The sequence below is a fragment of the Vulpes vulpes genome, chromosome 6, assembly GCF_048418805.1.
Source record: "Vulpes vulpes isolate BD-2025 chromosome 6, VulVul3, whole genome shotgun sequence".
Lineage (NCBI taxonomy): Eukaryota > Metazoa > Chordata > Mammalia > Carnivora > Canidae > Vulpes > Vulpes vulpes.
The window spans coordinates 89,248,055-89,260,869 of NC_132785.1; the positions used below are offsets into that span (position 1 = coordinate 89,248,055).

General features: G+C 37.4%; 1 protein-coding gene across 7 annotated transcripts in view; it reads left to right on the top strand.

The window, feature by feature from the left end:
- Positions 1-12,815, top strand: part of GNG2 (G protein subunit gamma 2) — a 196,596-nt gene that overhangs the window by 88,877 nt on the left and 94,904 nt on the right. For all 7 annotated transcript variants that reach the window (XM_072761563.1, XM_072761564.1, XM_072761562.1 and 4 more), the window contains one exon: positions 11,005-11,046. Coding sequence is in view for 1 of the 7 variants with exons in the window: in XM_072761560.1 (XP_072617661.1) it covers positions 11,005-11,046 (42 nt within the window). In the remaining 6 variants the exon portion in view is untranslated. The remainder of the gene's footprint in view (positions 1-11,004; positions 11,047-12,815) is intronic.

Here is a 12,815-nt window from a genome sequence, read left to right on the forward strand (position 1 = left end):
GGATCCCTGGTTGGCTCAGCAGTTTGGCGCCTGCCTTTGGCCCAGGGCGTGATCCTGGGGACCCAGGAACGAGTCCCACATCGGACTCCCGCCATGGAGACTGCTTCTCCCTCTGCCTGTGTCTCTGTCTCCCTCTCTCTCTGTCTATCGTGAATAAATAAATAAATTTAAACATTATGGTCTACTTTTTTTTTTTTTTAAAGATTTAACATCCTATGTATGTATGCAGTTTCTGTGTTCAAAATTGTTCAAATGTAAAGATGCCACAGTGGAATTTAAGATTCAAGTAAAAGCATTGGAGATATCTATACATTTTCCCAAACTCTTATGTTAAAGAAAATGAGTTATATTTAATGGGAGTCATTGTTCAGACACTCTCTAGGGGACTTCATTAAGCACTAAAAAAGAGGGACCTCAATCTTAAACTCTAGTGATAACACATTTCTTAGAAATGGTTCCACTGTATACCAAGGTTTGAGATAAGACAGGATCAGCTCTTTTATCTCTTGGCAAATATATGTAAACAGTCAAGCTCTTACTGGACAGGCTTGGGAAAACCAGTCCCTTGACCCCTTCCTCCCTGTTCTTTGGCCTTTCCTTGCCTTCCTGCCAGCCTGCTAGTCAGGGTCAGACCTTCCCACAATCCTCTCCTCAGGCACCTGGCACTCTGAGCTAAGGAAAAGGGTCAAGAACTGGCTTCTACTCCACAGTGATTGCAACATCAGCAGGGCCATGTCTCTTCTTTGAAAACCCTTTTCTTCTTCTTCTTTTTTTTTTTTTAAATTTAATATTTTACTGCCCCCTGTGCATTTTCAATAAATCTACTAAAACCAACTCCTACCTTTATTTATTACAGATGGCCTCATTTCTATTTATCTTAGAAGGCATATATTACAGGCTTTCTCAACCTCACTACTTACCACCTCAAAATTTCTCTGTGCCTCCATTCATTCTCTTTCCCTGTCTTCCTAGGTCAAATTAACACACCCTTTTGCTCAAGCCAGGAGTAAACTCTGTACTTGGACTCTGCATTCCATTTCCTTTTACTTGGTAGAGGACTATGTTTGGACAGTAATTCTATCTCTTTCCCATGTATTTGGTTTCTTCTCTTTATTGGCCCTTTTCTCTTTGCCTGCACATATGTTCATACACATAAATTCATACACATAAATTTAAAATTAAACCTGCTGCCAACAAAGCTTCTCCTTGACTTTTATAACCTCTACTAACCTGTTCTTCTACCTGTAGAGGCAGACAAATAGTTTTCCCACTACCGTTCTAGGTTCTCATCTGGAAACCCTGTAACAAAAGGCAGACTAATAAGAGAAAAAGCAAATATGTTTATTAACATGTATAGTTCTTGTATACATGGGACATAACCAGGGAAAAGTGAGTAACTCTCAAAGGTGGCTTAGAATTCAGGCTGAAATACTATCTTTAGCTAAAGACAGAGGAGGAAGAGTAGAGGAGGCCAGTTATGGGAAGATGACCAGGAAAAGCATGGTAAGTAAGAGTAAGATTCGGTGTGTAGACTTAAGTTCATGCCTGTCTACTGATGAGTCTCTAGTGATTTAGTCCTCCTTTCCTTTCAGGTAGGAGAGGGAGGCACTCTTATAAACGGAGATTCCCTTTATAAATGTAAATTTCTCTTACACAGTAACTTCTACTCTGTTTTCAGAATTTCTCCTGTGTCTGTTGTTTCCCAAAATAGCCTACTCAAAATAATCCTTATGTCAAAGAGGCACATTTTGGGGCAGTATATTGTGCCACCCATCACAGGCCACTAGAAGCTCCCAACTTCCCTATTAACTCCTAAGTTCTGCTCCCTAAAGATGTTTGTTCTTAAGACTTGATTTTTCTGCCACTTAATCTCTCCCTCTCCCTTGATCAAATCCTTTACTATGATTTCAGTCATTGTCACCATGCAGGTCAGTTCCAAATCTCATCCTTCATCCTGAACACTCATCTGCTATCGAGACATGTACATCAAGCACCCTACAAATATTCAACCCACTGGAAATTAAACTCTCATGTCTAAATCAGTGCCACGATTGCCTTTCCCCACTCAAACCCAGCTCCTATCTGATTTCCTGACTTAATGACACCTCATTCTCTCAGTCTTTCACTTATGAAAACTCAATTTCAGTTTTTCTCAATGAACAGTCCAAGTTGTAACCAGTCCCACAGCTTTTTGCACTGTCCTTGGAAACACATTTTGACACTATCTATTCTTTTCCGTGTTGATAGCTGGTATCTTAGTTCAGGCCCTCCTAACATCCAGCTGGGCTGGTTTGTTTGTGTTCTTGCTTCTCCCTAGAATAACTTTTCTACTTCCCCTTCCACACTTCATCCCAGTCTTATTTCTCCGAATAGCCAAATTCCATCTGTTCTGTAAGGCTCAGTTCAAATGCTACCTCTTCCTACCTCTTCCGTAAAGCCTTCCTCAGTACTTCTCTCCCCTCCTCAGTAAGAAACAATCTTTACTTTCCCTGAAAGCTTTTGTTTTTTCTTCACAACAGTAAGCACATTCTAGTGTGTATAATGGCAATCTGCATTTTTTTCCCCTTTGGCTAGCTCTTTGAGGGTGATGGCCACACCCAATTCCATCTTTGTCTTCCTTATAGCACACAAATACAGTTTTATGGGAGGTTTTGGGTTTACTTGTTTTTAATTTCAGCTTTATTGTGGCATAACTGACAAAAGGGTAAGATATTTAAAATGTACAGTGTGATGATTTGATGCACTTATACATTGTGAAAGGGTCCCCTCTATTGAGTTAATTAACACGTCCCTCACTTCGCATATCTGGTATTTGTGTGAGTGTGTGAACGTTTAAGTTCACAAATGCAGTTTGTTTATAATTCATTTAATGAACTTTCTTTTGTTGCTTATTTTTTGGTGCAGACTGGGCTAGATACTCTAGAAGCTCTCTAGGAGCTCATAAACTACAGGGGAAGCAGGCAAATGCTGACATAATTATAATCCAGTTGGTCAGCTTGTCCACAAGTCTTAACTGAATGTCTGCAATGTGCCACGTGTCCTTCAAGAGGCTGAGGAGACTTGGATGAACAAAACAGTCCAGTTCTTTGTTTTCTTGGAACTCACATTCCAGTGTTGGGAGAGATCCAGTAAACACATAAACAAATGGCTTTTAGATCTGGCTGCACATTCAATATCACTGAGGAGTACTTTGAAACAAATACCCAGGTCCCAATCTCAGCCAGGCTGATTTGATCACAGCCAATCAAGTTTGGACCCCATCGAGAAAAACGCATTGTGATACAAGAAAATATCAGGTAGTGAGAAGTGCTAAAATGAATGAAAATAGAAACAGACTGAATATTGTAGATTGTGCATATGATGGTGGTGGTGATGGGTTTTGTTGGGTAATCCCTGAAAACCTCTCTGAGGAAGTGATATTTGAATTGGGACTGGTAGTGAAGAGAACTCCATGTGAGGATCTGGGGAGCAAGGGTTTCCAAGCAGGTGCAGGTGGCTTCCTGATGCAAGGATGGGGTGAAGTTCCAAGAAAATGTGTCCTTTTCACCCAAGTGTATGATGATCTATAGAAATCTGTCTTTCCTCTCCAGAAAGCACCTTTTTCCATTAAACTAGGCTGACTCCAAACACAGTGTACTTGGCTGCTCTGTTGTGTACTTGGTCTGGGTTAAATTTTTTTTAGATTAAATTGATTTACACAGTCAGGAAGACTACTGTGTTTAATTATATTTTTCTACAGTACAATCAGCACTACAGGGCTGTTGTCTGAATCAAGTGCCAGTTTTATTGTTTAAAACAACCTTAGGAACTTGGTATTATCTCTTCGATGAACAAAGTAGAGAAAGCAATGATTTCTGCCCTTAATTCTGTTTGGAGGAACCAAGGAAAATCGCACTGAGGAGTCTTTCAAACCACACAGAGTCAAGCACTCACTCATGGTTGAATGAGTGAAGATCAACGCATTTCAGCAATCATGATGTGAACTAGCATTTGCCAGGCATGCTGTTTGTGCTGCTGTGTGCTGGATACTTTATATACATTACTGTTTGATGAGAAGAGGGTTTTTTTATTAGGACACTTTTGGCTACTGGTAAAGGAACACCCTACCAAAAAGGCTTAAACAGCAGGGAGTTTGCTTCAGGACTACCTGAAAGAAGGGTAACTCCAGAGTTATTCATAACTGGGCACTGTTCTTAGCAACCTGCATTCTTTCCTTCCTACTGTTCTGACTTCCTCAGCAGGTTGGCATACCCTCTTAAAATGCTCCCCTCCCCATGCTGAGATGGCTGCTTTCAAACTATCAACTAGATTTCAATATCTAGAAGCACAGTGAAGGGTCTGGTTTCTTTTCATGCACCTATTATTAGTGTGACAGAAAAGCTGTCTCTGGCTGAATTCCCCCACAGTGCACATGCCTTATCTGTAGAGACGAGGCAGATGGAACCACTGTGACTGGATCATGTGTTTCCTCCTGAGGCCGTGGAGCAGCCCTGCCTCTATGAAGACCACAATCACCAGACCCCAGAGAAAAGATCTGGTTCTGTTAGGAAGGAAGGAGTTAACAATCATCAGGTAAGAAGTCAATGGAGTCTAATACCACTATTCGTCCCATTTTATAAGTGAAAATACCAAGGCTCAAAAAGGTTCAGTAACATCAAGATCACACAACTTGGAGTTGAACAGTGTTTCCATGCATTTCCCTTAGAAAAACACACACAGACACAAAGAGCTTTTTGTTAATGGTGGTAATCTAGGTAGACTGGAGAAAGAATTCTCAAAGAAAATACAAAATGGCTAATGCGAGACTTAGTGAAGAATAACCTTTTAAACAAATCATTCCAGAAGAAAAATCCATCAGGTACTATAAAGCAAGAAGAATGTCATTTAATTTAGACAGCATTGAATTTAGTCTTGGATTATCTGCATTGTAAAGTTTTTAATGGACATTAAAGTAGTTTTTTTTTTACAGTGCAGATATTCATATGAGCACATATTCATATATATATATATATAAATTATATATAAAATTAAATGTATATAAATCAAGTTTTCCTGACTGGTCAGTTAAATCAATTTGATGTAAATAAAATCCACCCTAGGCCAAGACAGGAGCTAGAAGGGCCAAGGGCTCTGTGTATGGCACCTGTTGGACTTAAATGAAAGCCTTATTTTCTCTAGAGAGGTGTGTGTTTTGTTGGTTACAGCACCTGTAAGAAGAATGACTAATCTCTGCAATTTCTGATTATGAGTTATTTTGAAAAATCGGTTTTCACTTTCCAACTCTGGAGGCAACATGCACTTCCATGACTGTTGCCTTTTCTCGTGGTTTCCACTTTCTAAGGTGCTGTTGTATTTCAGAGGCTCCATATATGTGAGGCAGCCTGGTGAAGAGGGGGAATTTCAAAGTGGAATTGCTGACATGACAGTGTTTTGACTGCTTGTCTCAAGGTGTGCTTTCGTTGCACCCTCATCATTGCAGACTAAGGATTAATAGTAGGAGTACTTTTTCTGTAGTAAATGATGGAGTGCTTCCTACTCATATCTGCATTTTTAACAGGAAAGTACACTTAATTTCGAGGCTTTGCCAACAGTGCTCTGTTCAAGAGCACTGATCAGTACAGAAATGTGAAAAAAAATTAACAGGAAAAATGTCATTTTAGAGAGTCTTTTTGGAGAACTGAGCTATCGTTAACATTTTTTAAAAATCTCATAAATGATGGTTGTGCTTAGAGAACATTGCTGTGGATGGACATAAAAGTAGTATCACTAAGAAAAAAAAACTTTTGATATTGAACAGCCCCTAGATTTTCTTTTAATTGAGATAATACAAAAGTTAAATAAAAGGTGAATTTTTTTTTTTTTTTTTACTATTAGTCTTAACATAATCGTCAAATACTGTGGTGTAAAAAATAATATTCTAAGGCTTAGTACACAGGAGAGCATAGTAGTTAAAGAACACTATGGAATGGTGTTTGGAATCAGAATCTCTTGAGCAAGTTACTTTCTATGCCCCAGTTTCATCATCTATAAAATGGGAAGTAATGACAATATCTGCCTCATAAAATTGTCAGGAGAAAATTATATAAATATTAAAATGTTTATGTAGCATAGTGAGTGACATATAGTAACTATTTAGAAGTATAGCTATTCAAGTATTATTGTTACCACAAAAGTAGAGTAGAACTTTTCTTTTGTCCATGGGATTTTTACCAAATTCTGGCAGAAGTGATTATTATGGCCCAGCATTGATCACAGATACAAAAACGGTGGAGTTAAGGAATCATTGCAGAAGGCCTATTTTTCTGGGATAGCTAGATGTTGATGTTTTGACTTAAGTGTCCACTCAGCCTTGGACTATTTGTCCAGTAATTTATGAACTTAGAATATTTCCAGTTTTCCTTCCCAACTCTTGATACGGTTGCTTTACATTTCCCTGTCCACTTTAGTTAGGTATAGCCACATCTCTTGTATTAGCGAGTGAAATGTGAACAGTAGTGCTCTTGACCACTTCCAGGAAGAACCTTCTAAGAACCAGGCTGTGAGTGAAGTCCTTGGCAGTTGGCAGTGGTAGAAGCATAGAAATGAGGGCTGCACTCTTAGGCCTGGGTCTTGGATTCAAGACACCATAAGGATGGTCTCTCCACTGACCTGCAATGGACATGTAGTGGAAGTGAGAAATAAGCTTTGCTGTCTACACCACTAAGATTTTGGGGTTGTTCATTAACACATAGTATAACCTAGTCTATCCTGACAGATTCATTCTGATTATTCCTTCAAACTCTAGAGGAAAAGTATATTATTGGTAACAATACATAAAATATGTGGCTATTGGGAAACTGTAATTTCTAATGACTATTTTGCGTGTGTTTTATACATTGTGTTATATGTAAGTATCAGGAGATAGAGTTTTAAGTTAAATAGTTTTAGAGTTTTAAGCCCTATAGCACTGTTCCTGTTATAAACAATGACACTTGCTACATAGAGGGTCTTAAATAATGTGTATTAAATAAATGATTGGAAGTGGTCCACAGTTTTTCCATATGCCTGGACTCTTTCATGTTTAGATTTTAAAGATTGATTTATTCCATAATAAATCAATCTTTATGCACACACAAATGTGTGTGCATACAGGGGGGAGGGGTAGAGGGAGAAGAAGAGAGAATCCTAAGCAGGACGAGCCCAACCTGTGGCTCCAAGTCACAACCCATGAAATCATGACCTGAGCCGAAACCAAGAGTGGGACAGCCAACTGACTACACCACCCAGGGGCTCCCATGTTTGCATTAAAATTAAATATCTTTATTTTGGACATTGGTTTAAAAACATCTTGGTACTAAAACTTATGTTTATTCTTTCATAAGAATAAACACTTTACATAACACTTTATAAGTGTATATAAACATAAGAATAAACACATAACACTTTACATGTGACTGACCACGTACCCACAGATTTAGGCTATTTTATTTGATATTTTTTACTGCTGATTTTATTTCACTTGATTATTTCATTTGGTTCTCTAAAACTACATTATGAAATACCTTAATTATTTAAATTAGGGACAGATTAATTATCTCCAGTGTACAAACTCAAATTAATTTCATTATTAACCCAAGTTTTAAATTGATTAATCTTGGAGTTAAGGAACCAAGTGGGGTTTTTTTTTTTTTCATCTGTAAGGAGAAGAGCATATTTGATTTGATGAATCTTCTCTATCACAGCAGTTATGCTAATAGGAGCAAGAAATTTGCAAGAAAACTTTGAATAGCTTTTATAAACCACCCAGAAACCGGTGTGTCTGGGACTTCTGAGAGAACAATCTGTGAGTCATTTTAAAAAACAAACACACTCATAATCACAGTGCATGTTGTTACCATGGTAATTAGGCCTGTCGAGCTGGCTTGCTTATGTTCCTGTCAAGAGAAGAGGGGGAGAGAAACTGAGAATTCAGAGTTTGGACAATCAGCTTTATTTGCCTATTGCAAGAGAGAGTTAGGGGGTTCTTGAAAATGTACTAGCATAGTCATCCTAAGAGGGAAGTGAGGAAACTCTGGCATCCTGCCTTTGTTATTGAATATAAGTTAGCCATATTAGTGTCCGGTGTTGTGATTCACAGGAGAGAAAAGGACCATTTGGTATTCTCTTGGGAAAAAAGAGGGAGAAATAGGTCCTTTATCTGATATATAATTACATATAAGTCTCTAAGGTCTCTCTGGGGAAGTGTCTCGTGTGCAGGTGCACAGAGCTTTAATGATCTTCTAAAAGGCACCAAATACCACTTGCATAATGTTATTGCAGATTAAAGGATCGTCACTGTAAAGTGCATTATTCTAATATGGGTAGAGATTGGTTTCAGGCTATTGTTTCAAAGCTGATCCCCAAGTAGATGAAGTATCTTTTCTCCATTTTATGGAGTAGATATGACTCCTTTATCTTGGACACCTTATAATACCGGCCCATGCGTCGCAGAGATTAGGAAGTTTATGTGAGTTCTGACAAATCTGTCACCACTCCAGAGGAAAGTAAAATCAAAATATAACACTTGTTTGATGGACAGTCAACAGAGTTATTGGGCCAGTGGACTTACAGTAGGAGTGAGTCATTATGATTCTATCTGAGGAACAAACAACATCCTTAAATTAAAGGTATGAATTAGTGTATATAAAACTGTTTTTAAGAATGTTTCTAAGTTTACTTTAAGGGGTCTAGATATCCTCTTAAATGGATAATTATAGTATGTTGACTAGAGTTTTATTTTTTTAGAGTATTCCTCAAGCAGATACTAAAGCAGATTTTATTTAAAGCTAAACACCTTTTCTGTATTGAAACTATTTTTCAAAAGGTTTGAAATAAAGTGCCATGAAACATAATGAGAAGGTCATAGAAACTCAGGAAGTTGGAATGTGATTTATGTCCTTGATAGGATATAATAACTACTTCTTGAAATTGTAGATTTCATTTTTTTCTCTCATATATGGACGGAAGGCACATGTTGCTTGAAATCAATCCTGTACTATCTTAATTTTCTTAAAATTCCTAAACAGTGCTTAACTTAAATTTTTTTTCTGGTATAGTAATTCATGGTGATTACTGAAAATTTGGAAAACACTTAAATTGTAAAGAAATGACCTCTTCTCTATTAATTAGATTGTTGGTTGAACTGCATGTAAGAGGGGCTTGATTTCACAGTGGGTGACAGAAGTTATTTCTCTTTCACATAATAATCCAGAGGTGGGTAGTCCAGGGCTGGAAAGGTAGCTCCGTAAGATCATCCAAGGACCTAAGCCTTTTAGTGTCATGTTAGGCCATCACTCAGGCATGTTTCTCTTGCTTTATTATCTAACGTAGCTTTCCCTAAGGATCCCACCTATGACTATTATGAAGGGAGAGTGTTGGAAATGAGAGGGCATGACCCAGATGTTGCACATATCACTTTTGTAGTCATCCTATTGAACTATGTCTCATAGTCACGCACCTTGGGGCAATGGAGGCTGGAAAAAGTAGTTACCCTTGACGTGTACATTTGTAGCTTAAAATTCTATTATAAGCATAGAAGAGCAGAGCAGTTACTGGTCATATCTAGCAATTCCTGCTATTTCAATTATCCTATAGATGATAGGATAGAAGAGGCAATATGCTGTTTACATTTTGGTGCATCTTCCAATAATTTTGTAGAATCTATATCAGAAAGATTTTGTATACTATTTGCTAGAAAAGATTATTTGTGATGTACTAGAAGAATATTACATATTAAAAATATAAAAATATATTAGAAAAATATGTATTTGAAACCTATATATTAGAAAATTAACTGATGAGGTCACAACTATATACATATAATTTTGTATTTTTTTCACATTACTTTATGTTGTGTATTTTTCCTCATCATTTAAGTTGTTTGTAACTATCATTTCAAAGTTCCATCATGTACAGTTTTTGTTTTACTTAATAGATTATATTACTGATATTTAGGCTATTTCTAACACCCGGAAATACTTTTTTTTATATAAAGTCAAGGAGTATTATCACTAAGACGGTGATTGAGAACATATTTGAGGATCTTGAATAGTGCCAAAATATTTTCCTGAGAGGCTCCTAGCACCAAAAATGCATGAGAGTACTGGACTCAGAGCACCCTTGGACAGGCTTATTTTGCAAGCCCCACTAATCATTGTTATCCCTAGGGTTCATTCTCTGAAATAGGTTGGTTTTGGCCCTTGGCTTTTTTTTTATTTCTTTGCTGCCATTAATCATAAGATAATGTATTCCTAATAACTTTGGCTCATTTAAAACATATGATCCTTTCTAGTCATCTGGGAATAGGTTGGGCTGAGAATGTAGCATGCCTGCCAATCTTAAGCAATGTGAGGTCTTTATAGACAAGGATGTTCCTTTGGTCCTAGGACCCAATGTGAATTTGATTAAAATCTTCAGAAGTCATTGTAGCCAGGGGTATCGGTGTCTCTACTTTTAAGCAGCCTACAGAAACGTTAGATACCAATGATGCTTATATAATTACTAAATTGTCCAAATATACCCTCTTAAAGGGCTAGATACACACAAATGGAATATCTACCTCTGTTCATAACACCTGGAGCATCGATGAGTTCTACCTCTGCCCTTTTGGTTCTGTTGGGAGCAAATTGGGTTAGGTCAAGAGTGAAACTTGCTCTTAGTCATCTCAGTCATGTATGTCACCAAGAACTCTTCTTCCCTTAGATTCCCAAGTTGACTTTATGTTTTGATGTTTTCTTGCAGGCCAGGGAAGTCCATAAAGAAACAGACTCTTATTTTCACATCTGCTTCTTAAAAGAAAAAGAATTAACAAATTGTTGCTTGGCTCAGAAATGTAAACCTGTGAGACTCTCTGCCCTTAGAGCTATTCAGCCATTACCACCAAACCCTATTTACAGAAACACTCATTTGCTTATTCAGCTCTTATGTATCATGTTATTTTTCCTCTTTATAAAAAAACATTCATTTTTCTCTTTGCTTTCTCAACAGCCCAGATCTGCCAGTGAGCCTCAGGCTTTGGAAACTGAAGAGGTAAGAATTAAATATTTTCTCCTAGGAGCTTCTTGAATCTAACCAGAACTTGAAGAGAAAAGAATATCTTAACTGATCCTATAGACGAATGCATTTATTATGTGATGTTTATCAATAAGAAATATTCATAGGAACTTTAGCAAAATTAACAGGACTTCAGGATTTTGGAAAAACAGTTATCCTTGATGATAGTTAAAATCAGATTTCTCACTCAGATTTTCCCATTTTTTTCTAAAAACACAAGTTGGAGAGTCTTGAGGTCACAGCCTTAAAATGTCTTCTTATGGCACCATACTCAGTTAATTGGTTGCAGCTATTGATGACATTCCCTGTGCAAGACAGACATCACAGTAGATTAGTTCAGAGAAGGGTAAGCCCAGTTCTTAATAGATTGGTTGTACACAGTGTAAGGGCTTTTCCAGCAGCTAAAGCAATAATAACAAAAGGTCAATCTTATGCTGTAGGGGTTTCTTCTTAAAGAAGCTAACTTGGCGTTTGAAAGTAGCTAAAGCCATTTGAATCTGGTTGTAGACTTGAAAGGTCACCATATTGCTGAGACAGGTGATAATGTGTTTACCTGCCCTGATCTATAGTCAGCAACTTGGATTTTTCCCCCCATCTTAAAATTTAACATCATCAGGAAAAATTTCAAGGATATTCCAAAATAGAATAATAATATAATGAACTTCCCCATCACTCAATTTCCACAACTATCAATTCATGGCCAATATTTTTCATTTATCCGACCACCTATTTCTCTTCTTTCCCCCATTGGATTGTATATCAGTGGCTTGAATTTGGGTGTTGGATTTTAAATTGTTTATTTACAGAACTATTTAGTGGTTACAGAAAAGTACTAGTAAAAAATACAACTTACTTATGACCTGATTTACTTTACTGCAGCTAGTCTTTCATCCATTTATTTATTCAGCAAATATTTAGTACTTGCTAGTATTAGAATCCCAGAATCTCTGGTCTTGAAGGCTACTTGGGTGGCTCAGTCAGTTGAGCATCCAACTCTTGGTTTCTGCTCAGGTCATGATCTCACAGGTTGTGAGATGGAGCCCTGTGTCAGGCTCCACACTTAGTGGGGAGTCTGCTTAAAGATTCTCTCCCTCTGCCCCTCCCCCCATTTTCTGTGTGTGTGTGTGTGTGTGTGTGTGTGTGTGTGTGTGTGTGTGTCTCAAGTAAATAAATAAATCTTAAAAAAAATCTCTGGTCTAGAGCTTATTAGAAGAAAGGCTTGTGTGAGTGTGCTTTTAAGACCATGTATAGCTTTTACTATCATAATGAGGTTCTTTAGGATTTAAGTACTTAATATTTTACAATTGAGTACAGAACCATCCCTACATTCTATCAAGCACAGTAGTCCCCCCTTATTTGTGGGGAATATGTTCCAAAACCCCCAGTGGATGCCTGAAACTGCATTAGTACTGAACCATATATATACTATGCTTTTTCCTATATGTATATACACCTACAATAAAGTTTGATTATAAATTAGGCACAGTAAGAACTAACAACAATAATAAAGTAGAACAATTATAACAATATAGTGTAATAAAAGTTATGTGACTATGGTCTTTTTCTCAAAATATGTTATTGTACTGTACTCACCCTTCTTGTGGTGACATGTGATGATAAAATGCCTACGTGTGAGATGAACTGAGGTGAATGACCTAGGCATTGTGGTCACCTGCTTCCTTGCGGTTGACCAAGGGCCACTGAAACTGCAGAAAGCAAAACCACGGTTGAGGGGGGACTACTCT